At 51.5% G+C, this 18,683-nt stretch overlaps 1 protein-coding gene across 1 annotated transcript; it reads left to right on the forward strand.

Annotated features, from left to right (window-relative positions):
- The first annotated feature begins 864 nt into the window (after positions 1-864).
- LOC142590184 (uncharacterized) lies at positions 865-18,601 on the forward strand. Its single transcript, XM_075702081.1, has 2 exons — positions 865-3,174; positions 12,216-18,601. The coding sequence occupies exons 1-2, from the start codon at positions 1,915-1,917 to the stop codon at positions 13,350-13,352; spliced, it is 2,397 nt and encodes a 798-aa protein (XP_075558196.1). The 5' UTR covers positions 865-1,914; the 3' UTR covers positions 13,353-18,601.
- Positions 18,602-18,683: the final 82 nt, after the last annotated feature.

Below are 18,683 nucleotides of genomic sequence, written 5' to 3' on the forward strand. Positions count from 1 at the left end.
CCTGCGCGTTTTTTTTTTTTTACGATTTGACCAGTCTAGTTAATTAAACAACAAAAGACAAAGCACGTACATCAGGATACATGCGAAACCGCCATGAATTGTCACCCTTTCTTTTTGTCCAAGAAAGAAGACAGTCTACGATGACAGATGTGACTAAAAGAACCACCGTTTCCCACACCCCGGCCAACTGCTCAACAAACAGGCCCGTCCGCGTGCTTGCCATGGAAACCCACGCGGAGCGCAAAGAAGATATAATCTGTTGCGGGTCTTGCACCCCGACATTCTAATCTTGTTCATTAAAACGGAGGAATCGCCGCTTGCCGCTTCGCTATTTCGAGAAGACTCCTCCCCCCAGCTGCTCAAGTGCATTGTGTAAACCCGCAGGGTGGCGGCGGTGGCGCCCAAATGTTGTTCCAACTCTCCCATTCTACCAGTAGGTAGGTATACCTTCCTCCCACCTCTTCGTCTGGCGAACACTGCTCTGCTGATCACCGCGAAAAACAAACACACACTCTCATTCGCACGTACTTCTAGCCGCGCCGAAAACTAGCCAATGGCGCAAAGAAAGAAAGAAAGGGAGAAAGAAATAGTGAAATAAGTTGACGCCCGGGAATCTCTTCTACCCCTTCGAAACCCACTCCTCCTAACAAAAGAAAGAGGAAACAAATGCAAAAGCTTGAAGAGGCAACGGAAAGGAGAGAGAGGGGTGGGAGGGAGGGGGAGAGAGAGGGAGAATGGAGAGAGAGAGAGAACTAGAGAAAGAAGGGGGAAAACTGGAGCGCGGCATTGCGAGGCGAAAGCAGCAAAAGCAAGTCTTTCGCGAGGCCGGAGGCTGAGCCTCTCCGGCGTCGACGCGCGGATAGACGCTCGCGAACTCCCGCGAGAAGAGCAGCCACTGAGCCGCACCCGTCACCGAGCCACTCCGCCAGGCGCGCGCACCCCCTCCTCCTCCTCCTCAGAAACGCACAAAGGAGAGGCGAACGCACACCGACGGTTTGGCCTCGATTTCCCTGAACAGCAAGCGCGGCTCACAACAGCGCCGCGAGGGTTCGTCGTCGCAGCTCGCGCCTGCCGCTGTGGCCGCGGGTGAACCCAAAATAGTGGGCCTCAACGATCCCGGTCGCCGACAAGGCGGTGGCGCAGCTCGTGCTGCCCTAGACTGGGAGCGCGCGCAGGGGCCCATCAGCGTTAACCGTCGCCCACCCCGGCGAGCCTGACTATACGGCAGCTCGGCGACAGGAACGGGCCGTTCCTTTCCTCCTGCTCCTGGCTGTCTGTCGGCGTCGCACGTCTGTGCGTCCAGGAGGGTGAAACCTAGTTGCCGATGGACCCGGATTAGACGGCGCTGCGCCACCACGGTTACGTCGTTCACCGCCGACGATGCCGCGGGGCTCTCCAAGCGGGATTTTGGTGATTGGCGGTGGCAAAACGTAAGCGAGAACCGGAAAAGCTGCGCAGTTTCGCGGCGCGAATCGTCGACGGGCGTGGTCGAGGAGGACCACGTGTTCTCGAGCGCCGGTACCGTGGTTCGGTAGCTCCAAGGGATGCGCGCGTCTTCGACATTTTGCAGCATCGTTTCGATACTTCGCTCGCGTGTGCGCGCGTCTGTGACCGGGACAGAGTTTGGTCCCGCGCTGGGTGCCGACGGATGTGTGTCATGATCCGACCACGTGGCGACACCACGACGCCGGCGCCTCTGGCAACAGACGGTTGTCATCTGCTGGCATTACTGCGATACTTGCTTGGTTTTTGTAGTGATTGACGTGCAACGTGCAACGCACTCTGCGTCAAGGCGAAGAGCCGGTCGGTTGACGATCTCCTCCGCGAAGCCAGTGGAGGTCCACTGTCTCGTCCAGCTTCATCGTCGGCGCCATCGTTCGGTAGAAAAGCTGCGGCAGTTGAGACGATCCGGAAATGTGGCTCGCGGCGCACCTCGTCTTGGCTGCCGGCCTGACCCAGGCGCTGGCCTCTAATTGGCGCAGCATTCGAGGCGACCGGCTCAACGCTGGCCTCTGTCCGGACTCGGACGACGACCTCTGCTCGAACGGGCGACCCGACAGCACGCGGCTGGCTTGCAAGTGCGACTACGCGTGCGCCAAGTTCGGCGACTGCTGCGTGGACGCCCCGCAAAGTCCGAGCCGCGAGCCCACGCACGCCTGGCACTGCCACCCGAGCGGTTTCTTCTCCCTCAGGGCGTGTCCCGCCCGCTGGCCCACCGACGACGCCGTGCGGCGACTGTGCGAGGGATGGGAGGACAGGGGCGGCCCTGAGAACGGCGGCGACGACGACGCGGGCGTTCCTCCCGTCAAGCACTACCTGGAGGACGTGCCGGCCTTCTCGAGCGACTCGGAGCGCATGTACTGGAACGTGTTCTGCGCCGCCTGCCACGGCGACGCCGTCCGGCTGGCCACGTGGCCCGCGAGCTTGGACTGCGACAGCGCGCCGCTCGGAGGTCGCGGTCCCGGCCCCGTGGTCATCTTCGACGAGCGGTCCCTGCGGCAGCTCGTGGCCGTCGGCAACCTGAGCTACGTGGGCGACAACCGGTTCCTGGTGACCGACCGCAACGAGAAGCACCGCTGCATGCTGCGTGTTCAGAGGTCCAGCTGGAAGCACTTCTCGCAGGCGCACCTGCTGCGGTCCTGCGCGTCGGGCGCCGAGGCGGCTCCGCGCTGCCGCAACGCCAGCGCCGAGCTGGTGTCCCGGTGCGGCGCCTACACGGCCTACGTTCACGACACGGTGTCGCGCAGGAACTACCGCAACTACCACTGCGCGCTGTGCGACGTGACGCTGAGGCAGCGGCTCGCGTGCGGCGCGTACGCCGACGACCTGGAGCCCGAGGGCGCCGTGGTGTCGTACCAGTGGCAGATCGAGTTCCGCGTCTGGCGGAACCCCGAGGACTCGCCGCTCGAGTGCCCCGACGACCGGCGCATGCGGGACGACCTGACGGGCGCCTGCCTGCCGGTGGGCTGCGCGCCAGGCCTGGTGGCCGGGCCCGAAGGCATGTGCGTGCCCGAGGACGTGGCGCAGCCGGACCCGTTCGGCAAGCCGCCGCCCGCGTGTCCCGTCATCCAGCTGGGGTCCAAGCACGTGGGCCTGCTGCGCAACGGGTCGCTGCTGCTCAACGTGAGCCGAGGGCAGGTGTTCGCCCCAGACCAGTTCCTCCTGGTGGCCGAGGTGAGAGCGTTTCGCTTCCAGAGGGGCTTGACATTTGTTCATAGAAGGAGCATGGAAAGGGCGAACGCTATACGTTAATTTGAATAGTTGAAGAACTTGCTTCAAACTTCGATTTTTCGTTCTCTTTCCTTCGAAAAGGTGGATCTTTAACGAAGAAACTAAAGACTTAACTCGTATCTTTTTTTTTTCTGTGTCGAAACTGCAGCGCTGGTATATATGCGCGACGTATCGACCACTTCAATATTCATCTTTCTCGCATTTGAAACCGGCTTATAGCGCAGGAAGAATACTCGGAACATCCAATGTTCAGTCCTATAGCTTCCTTTCAGAATGTAACGTCCACTTTATTTTTATTTTTTTCGCTGAACGATTAGCCAGGCGGGTTCAGACGCTGTCAAGGTCAACGACGTCGCGGAAAGCTCGTGCAGGACATTTCAAGATGTCGTCGGAGCCGTTCGGGTCCTCTCGTTTCCGCGTCTTACTTAATTATTTGAAATAATTAATTCTCACCACCCGAGGTGTTTAATACCGCGGCGCGCAAAGCTCGCGGTAGTACGCGAGCGTTTTTGCATTCCGTGAACAACAAAACGCGGTCGCCTCATGCAGTCGGGGTTCGAACGCACGACCTCGTGACCAGCAGTAAAGTACGCTTGCCATTATACAACATCGGTGTACTTTCTTTCTTTCTTTCTTTCTCTCTTTCTTTCTTTCTTTCTTTAGTGAATACCTGTAAAACAGCCGTACATGTCTGCAAAACTCTAAGCACGAACAGGCGCATCTTTTGGCATGCAGACAAATATATGCGTCCGATATAGAATTATCCACACTGGCGGCTGCTTTTAATACACGCTATACGCACATATGCGCTGCAGTTTCAGGGAAGAAATGACCTCGTAGACCTATAGCAGTTTCAGCATGCCTGCCACACGTCCGGCTTTGCCAGAAACTGTGCAGTCCCGACAAGATGAATATGCCATATATTAAGAACCGCCAGGGTCTTTTAAATGGTAGAAAACGCATAAAGTCTGGTGTAACGGTCTATATCTTTTCTGAGTGTCCCTTCGCGGGATGTCCCAAAATAACACCGCGTCTTTGCAGCCAACAAAACATCGGTCCGGTAGTTTCAGCCTTCGGACACAGACAACGGCTGGTTGACAGCGGTACGAAACAATTTATTTCCTGAAATCCAGCTTTAACGGGAAGGGTTAATTACTTAATGCAGTTTAAAGCAAAATGTTTTTACTCCAGAAAGAAGGCACATTCGGAGTATACGTCTTCGCAGATATTGATTATCACATTCCAAATGGTGGGAACGATATGAGGGAACTGGGAACAGGCCCTATAAGCCATCGGTGTGCGGCGCGTTTGAAGTGTGGACAGGATGGTCGGAATAGCATTAGGTTCTTGAAATTCACAGAAATGACAGCTTCAAAATGTTACGGTACCATTCCTTATAGTCTCCCTTTAAATTATATGGACCCCCCAAGCGCAATTTCGCCTTTGGCGTCGCCGTGAGGCTCCGTATATATTTAGGCATATACAGGATCCTTCGATAAAGTATTGAAGGACCTTGGTATATGTACGCTATATGCCATGCAATATGGCATGTGGTATACGCGGGTTATATTGCCACATCAGTCTATCACTACCGTTGCTCAGACCAGGTCTTACATTGTTGACAAAGTTATTCCTCGGAATTTTGAGAATTGCAGGCCACAGGCCGGATTTAAAGCAGCGCACGGGACTGATGTTTCAGCTTGGGCCTGGCCCAGGCCCGCCGTTTGAAGCCCAAGCTCAGCCCCGGCCCGCGTCTGCATGATCGGGTCCGGCGGAGTAAATCTTCGTGCACACCTTAAAAAAGTCGCACTTTCGCCCGAAAGGAGAAACATAGATTGCTATAGCAAATTAGTAGACAACTGTACGAAGTGAGGATAGCAGCTTTAACGGCCGTATAAAATTGTAAATGTCCGCTTACTAACTAAATTAACAAGTATGGCATCACGCGCGCACAAGCAAACGTGAACACATCTCACTCGATGACCGCGGAAACTCGCTGTCAAAGCGCTGGAACGAGGAAGCGCGGCAGCAGCAGCGAGCGAATTGACCTTCGTGCTGCCTCTCGCTTCAGCACGAACTAAGCCGCGTGAACAGAGAGCATACGAAGTTATCAGTGCTCGACGCACTCTGTCCCCATCGTAGATGGTTTTCAAGTTAGGTCCCACGCGGCCCCGCCATACGCAGCCGCCGCCGGACTAGAGGGTGAGCCGCCATCGTCGGCTCACCCTCGTACGCTTTCACTTGCACATACAGCATACGGCGCGCAGCGACGATGTTATCGCCCTCGGATTTTATACGGAACACCACAGCTACAGCGGCAGAAATGTACCTAGAGTGCCCATATAATTGCTATCGCAATAAAGTATTAGTGCGTTAGCGTTAGGAATGTCCAAGTGGAAACAAGGTGTATGTGTGTGAAGTGTGGAAAAGCGGTCACGTGGTATATATATATATACATGTATATATATATATATATATATATATATATATATATATATATATATATATATATATATATATATATATATATATATATATATATATATATATATATATATGGCGAAGACGGTTTAAAGCACAGATCCTGGTCTTCAAAGAGGTTCGACGTCATGCTAATGCATTTCTCTGGCATTTGCCGCTCGCATTTCTCTCGCATATCTCGCACTGACTTTTTTTTTCATTGCGTAAGGTGTTCTTGAAGACATTACGAGAAAAGTGCTGTGACGAATACAACGTCGCGAAAAAAAGACGACCTTATTCAACAGAGCACATGTACAGCTAAGAGCAAAGGCTGGGCAAAATTTTCTGGCAAGGCATTTTATTTGAATGTCTTATGCAACGCTTTCTGTTGAAAACACGGGCGATTATACGAACGTGTAAAAACGCTTCTTGTTCGTTTAATAAATATCAGGGGTGTTCGAAATGTGACATTTCCAAATCGAACGCTAATATTCGGAAGAAACAACCTCCGAATATCAAGTATTTCCTCATTTCCAAACAAAGCAAAATCACAGGTGCGCACGGAGTCGATTTGGTGAAAAAAAGAAAAAAAGAATGAAAACTAGCCTTATAGGCATTATTTGACAGATGTATCAATTACAGGGTCGTAAAGGGGTGTCCGCACGACAACTGACGAGCTTGTAAATGAAGAAATACCTGATTTTAACGCTTGTGACACCCTATGACGACTACAGTATCCAAACGGCGTAACAGCGCGTCACCTGATACACGTGTAGTGTCGTGTTTGCTGCAAGAAGAGGGATATGTTATGTTACAGTCCCGCAGTTCTCGCGAGGCAGTGAAGTCCGGCATGGGATGGGGCCGGGGTCGGCATGAAATGTAAATGCAACGTAACGTATCGTCAGAGTCCCGAATTCGCCTTGAAACTTAATGACCAATGATTATAAAATAAAAGTTAATTGTCTTGCCTACATCTCGTTCGCTGAAGCGGTGAAAGGCCTATGGATCGCTTGCTGAGCCCGTTTATTTTGCTCTCTAGATACGGTCGTCCCTTGGTATTAACCGTATGGATGAAATGGAAAGGGGATAAGTTGTAAGGATTAGGGGGTCTTAGAGAACGGAAGCCAAGTCGCTCATGCGTACATACAGAAGCACGCTTTCGAAGAACGTTTCTTGAACGTCCGTACCACCGGGTGTAGCCATCGAGCTCGGCTCCGCGGGCAATGGGTGTCCCTAGCAGCGTACACTGGGCGTTGTGTCGGTGATGGCGTTGCGTTGCAGCACTGCCTGCGCGGGAGCCTGCACTAAGAACAGCCAGCGAATAGATCAAGTATTTCGGTACTTCAGAATATGGACTACAGCACTTCGGAATGAGGGTGTGAGAGCTCGCGCGTACTGCTTCGTTGTCGTTGATGCATCAGTGGTCACATTGGCGCACACCTGTGATGGATTGTTAAAGGGATGCGAACATGGTGCAGACTGGCCATATAATAAAATCGGCACAACGAAGTCGTCCACGGAATGCCTAAAAGCGAGCCATTATTACGTGCACACCATGGAGTAGAAGTAATTTCGCTTTTGCGTTCGCTGAGGAACGTTAGTGCCTCTGCACGGCACTATATCGTTCTCTCTCGCTTTCTCTCTCAAGAATCCAATAAGTGTTCGACACAACGAAGTCGTACACGGGATGCCTAAAAGCGAGCCATTATTACGTGCACGCCATGGAGTAGAAGTAATTTCGCTTTTGCGTTCGCTGAGGAACTTTAGTGCCTCTGCACGGCACTATATCGTTCTCTCTCGCTTTCTCTCTCAAGAATCCAATAAGTGTTCTCTTCCCTCATATTCAGAAGAAACGAATGACAATTTCGGATGTCGATTCTCGAATCGAATACGAATCGATTGTAGCAGATGCCATCCGATTCGCATTCGAAATTTCGAATATTTGCGCAGTCCAGATAAATAGTTCTCGGAGCAAGAAAAAAGCTTTACGTTATATTACACGAACAGCATGCAAGGGCAACTAAAACTCCAAACGCGCTCATTGCAATTTTATATAATGAAGGTGGGCGCTGTGCGCTTCCACACCGGCCCCGCCGAGCCCACGACGAAATACTTCTCGTAAGTGGATTTTGAGGTCCACGAAGGACACTGCGAATGCGGTTAAGGTGGAGGCCATCAACGTCTACTGCAGTCACCATAAATCAATCGCTAAAAAAGAACTAACAAAAGAAACTAAAATAGCGTCGCGAGGGTCATGGAGCCGTTTTTTTTTTTTTTGTGTGAACCACGCGACCATGTAAATTTGTATACAAACCTTTTTCTAATCTCATGAACTTTGCTCGGGACCTTTCTTTCTCCTGGCACCTGGCACGGCACCACCCGTGAAACCTTCGTTGCTTCACAACAACGTAGACGTTTGCGTTAGCGGCCGCGTTGGTGACACAGAGTCTAATCATAAAGTAATCATAAAGGAAGCAGCTACTACTGCAGTGACCAACCATATTTTACTTGGCTGCTGATGTAGAGTTGGCAACCACATAAACGTTAATATGCAGTCCGTCTTTCTAGTTTTTCTTCTGCTAAAGCAGCCATGCAACGAAGAAAGAAATGGTCAACCTAGTGTCGACGCTAAAGAAGTGAAGCTCGACGTACACAGTGGTACAGATGGTTCGATGATTAAATGTTTATTATATTGCTCCCTTCTGTCTCTTCTTCCTGTTCATGATTTGCTCATTTCGCATCTTACTCGGATCGTATTTCACGCACGATTACTTTACCTTGTCTTCTTTAGCAGCGACACTTAGTTGACCCTTTCTTTCTTTCTTTCTTTCTTTCTTTCTTTCTTACTTTCTTTCTTCCTTTCTTTCTTTTTCTTTCTTTCTTCCTTTTTTTTTTACCAGGAGGCCGGTAGAGCGATCCCGGAGGTTGTACAGGCTATGGTGCAACGCGGGCAATTTTCGGCTATATTGGCGCTAATTAGGCCCGTTCCGTTAATTTTACATATTCTGCGACTAATTCTCGCTTCTTGTGGGCGCAGGCGAAGCCGCCGTTCAGACAACGTCGCCTCGAGCGAGCCCTGCTTACTCCAAGCGAACTCGCTCCATTTTCCAAAAACGTGCCGTATGGCGGCTTTGCCTCAACAAGCCTGTATGTACGGCGGTGCACCCTTTACAGGAGTACAGTGCAATGTGGTTACTTTTCGATCACGTTGATGCTAATTACACTCGTACGCCGTTAATTTTACCCACTTCACCACTAATTATCGCCTATTTTCTCGTTGATACCAACAATTTTATGCCTGTTGCGACTTGCTAAGGAGCTCCAAAGCGTGAAAATGACTTTTTTCAGTGGTTATAAGATAACCAGATCCCAGATACGCCAACACCGCGTGAAGTCAGCAAAGAAGACCTTGTCTTCAAAATGTGTCTAACACTGTCTAACACGTTGTGGGTGGACAAAAAGATCACAAGATGTTGCTACCAGCGTTGCTACTGCTGGCCACGGCTTCGGTAACCCAGTATTTCGTAAACGGTAAACGCTTGCGGTCAAGCTAAAGAAGTCGCAGTTTCGCCCGAAAGGCGAAGCATCGATTGCGATAGCAAATCAGTGGACAGCTATACGAAGTAAGGATAACAGTTTTATCAGCCCTATGAACTTGTAAACGTAGGCATACCAACTAAATTAACAAGCACGGTGTCACGCGTGCACAAGCCAACGTGAACACATCTCACTCGATGACGGCGAATACTCGCTGTCGAAACGCTGCGGTAAGGAAACGCGGCAGCAGCAGCGAGCGAATTTACCTTCGTGCAGCCGCTCGCATCAACACGAAGTACGCCGCAAAAACACAGCGCAGCGCGGACTCTGTACCCGTCGCTGGTGGCCTTAAAGAAACAGCGGCCCGGCGGGGCGCACGCGGCCGCCAAGGCTACCCGGAGTAAACGCGCTCCCGCTCCCTACCCTCCCCATGAAGCTTTGCGCGCGACTGAAGGCGGCGCGCTTCCTCCCCGCTTACCGCCGTCGAGTGCGCGAGATCGAGCCTCGATCGCCGGCTCACCCTCACACGCACACAGTATACGGTGCACGGCGACGATCTTATCGCACTTGGACTTTATGCGGAACCTCACGGCGACGCCGACGGCAGAAGTGCGCCTGAACTGTCCGTATGTTTGTTATCGCAATAAAAATACTGTCTACTACTTTGACATTTAGTTCTTGTTGGCTATTTTGGCAACAGCTTCGCTTAATTGGGCCTCTCGTTCCCAGGCCTCTTTTTTTTAGCTTCAATTAAATACTCATTTCACGGCTCCCTTAATTCACTGTCACGGTCGCGATGGCGTTAGCGGTGCATGGTAGTTGTGTTGTCAGCGTTGACTTGGAAGCGAGCCAACACGAGTCGCGTGGCTTCTACGTGGTGGCCACGAACCTACCTTTTTGGTGCTGGAGGATAAAATACAGCTTGCCTCACGCAATGAGAGTCGCAGGCTACTGTCGACATTTTTTTTTAATGCGCAAATCGAGTTCCTGCGATCGGCTATTCGTTTGGGAGACAAGTAAAGGCAGCGGTGTGAGAATGATAGTTTTGAAAACCGAATAGAATACTTTTTCGTATGAGAACTTTTTTCAACGCAGTGCCCTAGTTCTGCAAAATTTTACCTGAAGCATTCACATATATGCTGTGGTGAAGAAAGCACATGTCGCCTTGAAGAAGACAAGTCCACTTGTCGAAACGTTGGCTCCTGCTTTCACCTTGCTCTCGTTTTGCTCATGGTCTTGAATTTCCATCTCCCGCCTTACCCGTGTTTCACCAGCAACAAAATAATATCAGAACGCTATGCACTGAAATAACCTTCTATACAGAAGAGCAGGTATAGTATTCAAGCTGCTGTTTTGTCAGCGTTTCATAAATAAAGGCCACGTGTTAAAACTGAACAAAATGCCTAACCAAATTACAGCTTCACGAGCGAAGCCAGCGTACAGGGCTCCGACGAAGGCAAGGTCAACACATATCTCCGCTACAGAATGCGATATACAGGGTGCCCCAACTATTGCGCACCAAGATTTAAAAATGTGCACATGCCACGTAGATGGACCGAACCAAGGTAATGCTGTTTGCCGTCGCTTGGAGATACTCAGATTATTTTTTGCGACCCGCCTAATTGCGTAATTAGTCCTAATGAATCAACTTCTCAAATATCATAGATGAAAAGTGTCACTGCGAAAATTGTACAGCAACATGAAAAGCTCCCGATACAGCTTTCTGCTGCTTAATACGTGCTACGTAAAAGTGTTTTTTCCGAGCATGAAAGAAGCCCGCGAGTATACGCAAAGTGCCTCCAGCGGCCAGTCGCACGGCAATTTGAGTCTTTAGTTGCCTTTAGGCTGTGGCCACAATTTAAAATGTGACAGTGTTTGCTTTCGTGCCTCGGAAGGTGCGAATAACACACGTTGAACGGTGCAATTTAATTAGCTTCACGGATAGTGATCACTAATAATCATGCATTTATTTTCTTTGCCTAACAGTCTTCGCCATTACTTATCCCTCAGGAACGTTATACGTACGTGAAATGCGCGCTTAGCGCCGTTCGCGGCGAAGCACCAGGGACCTCATTGATTCCCAAAGATTGTTTTTGTTCTCAAGTGCTCTTCGCCATTGGCTGGTCGTCTTCGCTAATACGTGCAGCAGCATCAGGATGTGCTGGAATTTGCTCTTATGAATAATTCTACATCGCAAGAGATTTTTGTGATAATTTGGCCTAGGTTCGCAATGCTAAAGAGAATACACGCGATCGAAGACCAAACTTACACCCTATACGGAGTACTATAGTTTTAAGGGTGTACTTCAAAAAAACACTAACGTACACTCTTCGGGATGTACCCTTGCTCACCAGTGTGTGTGTGTGTGTATATATATATATATATATATATATATATATATATATATATATATATATATATATATGCGTCATCCCCGTATACCTTGTTTAGCGCTGTAGTAGGCGCCTGTGTGGCATCTTTTCTTTTTTCTTTTTTTTGACTGCGTGGTTTGTTATGGCCAAACAAATCTGCTGCAGACGGGGCAGAGCACTTGGCTCTTTCCTGCCAAGAATGCAGACGACATGCATATATTGTTTCTGCCAAGGGGACACTACATATGAAACATTATAGGAAGAAAATGCCGTTTAGAATGATAACGATTATCGTTGTGGCAAAGAAGCACACCCGAAAGGGTGTATATAAAATCGAGAGTTCACGCCGAAAATGAGGAAATATCGACCATTTTATCGCCGATCGATAGCTTTCAATGTTAACTCGCGGTGGCTGCAGGATAACGTTCTAATGCAACGCCGCACACATGTGCGCGCCCATTCCGCATTCCACTATAGCAGCTTCAGAATTCACCTTGAAGTGAATGTTGACGCTGCGGTTGGAGTACTTGCGTACTTTAAAAAAAATAAAGATGCTGAAGTGCTTCTCCATACATGATCTACAAAACGTTACTCCTTCCCAACTCTGACGTGCAGGTCAACGACCAGAACCGAACGATCGGCTGGTACGCGCTGGTCTGCGCCTGCCACCGCATCAGCTTCATGTGGACGCCCGCCCTGCTGTTCGTGGCGAGGCTGGCACTGGGCGTGTCCATCCTCTGCCTCGCCGTCCTTCTGGTCACTAGGCTACTCGAACTGCACGTGCGCCGCCACAAGATGGCCGCCTGCCTCGCGGCGAGCGCCATCTTGTCGCAGTTCACCCTCCTGCTCGAGCCTCACATCGAGCCGTTCAGCCGGGGCTGCGCGGCTCTCGCCGTGGCCTGGCACTACTGGAACCTCGCCTGCGTCGCCTGGACCGTGGCGCTGTCCGGCGACGCGTACCGAGCCCTGCACGCGCTGCGTAACATGCGTCCGGACGGGCGCTCCATACGCCAGCTAGGCCTACTCTGCTGGTTCAGTCCGGCGGCCATTGTCGCCGCGGCGTTGGCCATCGACAGACTGCAACCGGACTGGCCGCTGAGACCGCTGTACGGCGAGCCGCTCTGCTTGCTCAACGATTCCCTGGGCGCCGCGGTGTTCCTGGGCGTGCCCATCGCCGCCATGCTGCTGACGGCGGCCACTCTGCTAAGCCTCGTCGCGCCGAGGCTCTGCGGGGGGCCGCCGCCGCAGACGAAGCCGGCCAAGGCCGAGTTCCGCGCCGACCGCGTCCGCTTCTTTCGGCTCGCGGCGATCGTGCTGCTCGCCGTGGTCACGTGGTCGTCGCCGCCGCTTGCCGTGGCGCTGCGGATGCACGAGCTGTGGTACGCGTTCTTCGGCTGCCTCGCCGCTCAGGGCATGGTGGCGCTCGTGGCGTTCGCCCCGCTCGGCCGCCTGGCGGCCCGGCTGCGCGGCACTCGCTCGGCGGGCGTGCTGGTCGCGAGCACGTCGGTGGGACACCTGTCCGACCCGCAGCAGGTCCCGCCGCTGGCCGCCACTACAGTGCCAGCCGACGCGGGGACGGGACCGTACCGCAAGCGTCTGCCGTCGCAAGGGGCGGTGGCGGTGGCGGCAGCGGCGCAGCAACACAGTTCGCCAAGCAGGCGCTCGTCGTGCAAGCCTAACCTCGAGCGTCGATTCAGCAACAAGAGGCCGCTGGTCATTGAGGACGAGTTGGAGAACAACGGCAAGGCTTGACTTTGGGTGGTGTGAATGCACGGTTCATCACGGTGGACGCTTATTATAGGCCGTGTCGATCGTACCGGCGCAGAAACGCGCTCAGTGTGCTAAACGACCAGCGTGTAATATACAAATCTTGCGGAAGAGCTCGCAGGGAACGCCGGTAGTCGGCTTGACAGGCGGGCCCCGCGTCATCGTCGAAAGCGATGTGTCTATGTTAGGCCGCGTGTATCGGTGCAGCCTTTCCGGAAAAGGGAAAATTCTTGCGCGTGAAGTCGGCAGCAAGCGTTGGAGCGCTTCAGGCGCCCGCTGGAAATCGTGCAAATTCCTTTGACGTGTCTTTCAATGCTTTGACGACACCTATTTTCACTTCCTAATACACTTTAAAAGTGGTTCTACCTAGTCAGACGTACTTGCTACATAGCTAGGTACAACGCCTCTAATTCAGCCTATCCACGTAGTGGGTATATCGCGCGCCCCCTACGATCTCTATGATGAAGAAAGTGTAATGGTAGCAGGAGAAGTGGCCTGGCGACAGGCTTGGCATGATAATCCAGGTATATTGGTGAGAAACCAAAGAAAGGAAGTGATGAAAAAAAATAACCAGTGGCATAGAAGCCTGCTATACCGTCGCGGTATTCTGGACGAACGTGTATAATTTGCAAGACACTGTATCGTGACGGAGTGCCGGCCAGAGGACAGCCTCGCACGTGCAATTTCTCTTGGTCGCTAAAGTGGATTAGTATAGTAAACGCTGGTCAGCCGCCTCATATATGTACATTTTGTCCGAAGCACTCGAAGTCGGACCGTGTCAGTAAGCGATAAAAAAATTTTACTTACAAGCCACGCCCTCTATGCAATGTTCCTTACACCAAAGGACACGCAAAATGATTTCGCAAACGTAGAGAGACGCTGCGATCGAGTACGGATGCATCGATTCCGGCGCGAAAGCTAATAGAAAGCAGCGAGTGACCGGCATATACTACATGCGACGAAATGCAGAGACCCACGCCTCAAAACGTGACCCTGCGACTTAGTCGGGACGTTTCGGCGCAAGCCAATTTTGCCGTGGTCACAAGCTTCGAGCTTCGACGTCGAACTAAACGGCCGCCTTCGCCATTAACAGGTTTGCGCCCCTGCTGCACAGCTATAGATAGTTTGCACAGACGTCACCGCGGCCGTACTATATCATCTCGGGTGCAATCAAGCAACGTGACAGCATGAGGGCACGATGGGCCCATTTTATGTCGAACGACAAAGCCATAACAGTGATAAACCGGTGGAAAACAGTGACCGTGAATAATGAAAACAACGTGCGCGTGATAATACAATGCACTGACGTCATCGTGGCCGCCATGTTTGGGTGCTGGCGCAGTGGGAGCTGCATCCGTGACGTGACACGAAAACTATCTATACTGTTCGCCTTCGATCGCCAAGTGTGCGCCTTCGTCATGCATGAATGCCTGGTGTGTGCTGGACCAATGCAACAATGTGTTACGTATGCGCTGTTGTGACAGTTGGAGCCAAGAGCACTCCGCATTTCATTTTTTTGTGATTTCGCTTTCAAGTGTTCGCTTTCAACACCCGTTGTCTTAATACTCATTTTTCGCTGAATATCCCGAAGGTTGTGAACTCGTCCGAGGCGTCGGCGAGCCCTTTCCGGAAAGCGTTGACGGGGCTGTAGTATGGCGGTGCCGGATTGCTGTGTGCAGGCACAGGCCGGCAAATGTGCCGGCAAGTCGTATATCCCGGCGTGACGTAGTAACGCGAATAGCCGCAATACGCATGGGTATAAAGCCGCGTGGTGTAAAAGCCGCCGAACACTCTAGTAAGGTGTGAGTTGCAAGTTCACTCTTCTGTAACTCTTCGCTTTCGTTCGGCTGTGGAATTACTCACTCAACACCCTTAACGCGCGCGTAGATGAGGGGCCTTTTACCCTTCGCAACTGCCCGCCTAGAAAATTACTCTTCTGTGACTCCCCTAACGTCAGTGTCCGGAGAATCACCTCCGCGCGTAACTCCTCTTGCGTTTATTTCGCTGGACATTCTTTTTTTTTTTTTTTTTTCCTACAGCGTTTGCTCGGCCCGATGATTCGGCCCGGTAGCAGGGAAAATCGCAATTCACCAAACGACGAAACTGAATATACGTACGTCGCTGGTTATAGCGCCGCAAGCTTCGCGATCTGCCTCTCATTGCCGGTTTCAATCCTTTACAATTCGGGAAATATCTGAAAAAAAAAAAAAAACTTGCCACTTTGATGTTTGAATTCGTTCCTTATTGGTCTACGGTTATTAGTTCTCGGTTAGTAGCGGTCGAAATCTGTGACGTCACAGGTAGTCACTTGGCGAGTTCGCGATGAAGGCGTCGCCCAGCAGGTGTCCCCCATTTCATCTTTGAGAAACAATAAGGAGCCCTCCATTCCACAAACTAGAGCGAGTGCTCTTACGACCGCCATTTAGCAGTGTTGGCTGCTGGATCTGTGATCTCGATCTGGGCCCACGTGGTTTTGTATATGGCGTCCCATTAACAGAGATAACATATCGCTGTCCCGGAGACCCAGACAGGAATGCGCGCTACCGACTATCTGGTGATCTGCCTCGCCATCGCGGTGCCTTGGCAGATCACCAGATGGGAAACATCTTTTAAGAGCATGTACGTCACCGCGCCTTCCCAGCTCGACGCGCAAAACTTGGACCACTCCCCCACGAAAGTTTGATAAGCTATGGTGGTCGCTTGCGGTGCAGCCTCTCCAAGAACGTGCTGCGCCTATAGGAGGCATGAGCCTACCAGCAGGCCCGGGCTTGGGCTTCGGTTCCTTGGCTACTAATAAATGTTATTTCTCTCTCTCTCTCTCTGCACCATATGCCATCATGGCGAAATGCGTACGTGCGCCCAGTCCAAAACCTGCGTGCTAGCTGTCGGTGCACCGCGTGGCACCCCAGACCAGACGACGGCGAGGAAAGAGCCCATATTCTCTTGCCACAAACCTGCCAGGAATCTATACGAGCCGTCACAAAAACAGCGGCGCACACGCACATCGGCCTACAGGGAAGGATAACTGCGAGGTTTCGGGGAAAGGGAAAGACGGCTGGTAGACCTGCGAGTGCCCCGAAGTCAAGCATGCGTGCAACGCACACACGCGACACGTTTTCTAAAACCGAAAAGAGGCGCGCTCTAGAGAGCGGTTCAGAAATACACACCCGTTCGTTGTTTTTTTTTCCTCACCCAGCGTCGACGAGTACGGCACCATCAGTCAGAAAATGTGTGCTGGCCGCGGCTCCGCCGCTGCCCGCCCCCAAAAATAAAGCGAGGGTTTCGGCGAAGCTCGCGAGCGTGTTCAAGCGCAACTCCACGGCCCCCGACGCCAGCAGAAAAAAAAAAAAATACTCATCCCGAGAGGTGCACGTCTGTCGCGACGCCGAGTCAGCGCGAAGACGCAGTCCCCGCGGCGGACCACGGTGGTGACGTCATGCGCGCGAACACAAAACAAGTTCGTCGTGAAGCGTCCTTGCGTTTAGAAGTGGCTTCGGAGTTGTCAAAACGGTGTCTTCGATGATGGCCTGGCCTATAGTGGGGTACGTGCTATTCTGGATACTCCCAATTCTGCCATACTGGCTTTTTGAGCCAACCGGAGGGCCCCGTGACACAATCGGAGACGACACGCAGGGAGTGAAAGACTAGGAGGGGGAGCATCACGTGACAACCCTGAAGCCCTATGCTCTGTTCCATACATAGCAGTCAATGCTGTGGAAGCTACGCAAGAAGTTCAGTCAAGGAAAGTTATCACTCCGCGCGTTCCATCCATGCTTCGCTGCGCACCAACAGCTTTCGCTCCCCCGAGCATGAACGTGAAAATCCTCGCGACGTCTTGCAAATAAAAAAACCCGAAAATAACAACAAAAACAATCTAAAAGAATGCATTAGCATCCGCATAGCACAGTGTATTTGTTTCTGAGGATTAAAACTTGTTTCATTCAATACTGAACCTATATAAACAAAAGTTGTGCTGCGGTCAAAAAACATCGAACTATATCCAAGTGCAAACGAAGCCAGTGCAAGGAGCCTCTATGGTCTCCACAAAATTGTCTGCAATGTATGGAACTGAGCATAGAGAAAGGAAAATGACAGCAGAGAGCATACCGCAACGCAATTGAAGCCAACGTCGTTGCCCAATGCATGATCGCGCGTCAAAGTTTGCGGTTGGTTTTATTGTTCCTCCCCTGCAGGCAGAGCCACGGCAGGGTATCTGAACAAGCGCACACCGAACAAAAACTACTAACATAGTTACTGGGAACGAAACGTCTCAGCAAATCTCGATTCTTCCTTCGGGATGTCGCCGCGAAAGGTCACGTGTTGGGCCATCACAGTGGCTTCGCTACGCAATGCTTCCTCCATGGAACAGAGTATAGCCATAAAAGATAGAGGAAAGGCTCGTGGAAAATAGACAGGCAGTAATTTCTGGCCAACGAGCACGCAGACGGTATAATGGCAGGAGAGAGAGAGTACAGAGGGTGACGAAGGGGGTCACTAAAACCTATCACGAGCCCAATAATGCCTTGAAAGGTCCAGCAACCAAGAGGGCCTATTTCACAAGTGTCAGCGCGCAGATGGGCCTTCCAAGGAGAGGGCGTGGATTCAGAGGAGGCTGACTTGCCGAAGTTAGCTGCCTGACGTCATTCTTCCACGGCTGTAAAGGTGCAGAGTTCGTCAATATGACGGAATTTGACAGGGTCCAGAATAACACCCCCCTGGTTAGAGTAACGAGGTCGTCGAAGTTTCCAGAGGTGCGCACCGCATGCAAGGTCCTTGTGGCATTTTCAAGCTGTCTTGCGGGGTTCACGAGATGTCTTTAGTTATGGCAGGCACATTCCGGGAAATTGGCCATGTTCGCTGGCATGCACGACAGATTCATGGCGACTTGTCATGCCGTTTTTTTAGTCGTACCTCTGTAAAGTAAATTTGTTTGTCTGCCAACATTCTTCAGCAACGTTGTGCAACTTGCAGTTTGTGCACTCCGTCCATGCACAATATGCAATGCTCTCGCGACTTTCGGCGCCACCAAACTTCACTCATTAGCTCGTTTCTTTCACCTCTACTTTTTTGCTTACATCTCTGTCAGCTATTCCTTTTTTTTATTTTTTGTCACCTGCTTACAAGTGTTGCAGCGCTAAACTTGCAGCTTTCGCCGGATGGCTGGCTATTAAACGATTATTAACGGCAGTGCGCTAATGAACATAGCTGTAATAATAAACAGCTTCGGATGTGTTGCTTGAGTCAATGTTGCAGATATGTTGCTTGACTCAATGTTTAGACAGGGGACTTTGTTTCAGTCAGGCCTTGACGTAGGAA

This window comes from Dermacentor variabilis, chromosome 8 (genome assembly GCF_050947875.1).
Source record: "Dermacentor variabilis isolate Ectoservices chromosome 8, ASM5094787v1, whole genome shotgun sequence".
Lineage (NCBI taxonomy): Eukaryota > Metazoa > Arthropoda > Arachnida > Ixodida > Ixodidae > Dermacentor > Dermacentor variabilis.

Coding starts and splice junctions, on each gene's coding strand:
- LOC142590184 (XM_075702081.1), top strand. CDS start 1,915: ATGTGGCTCGCGGCGCACCTCGTCTTGGCTGCCGGCCTGACCCAGGCG. Junction 3,175..12,215: donor AGTTCCTCCTGGTGGCCGAG/GTGAGAGCGTTT, acceptor TCTGACGTGCAG/GTCAACGACCAGAACCGAAC.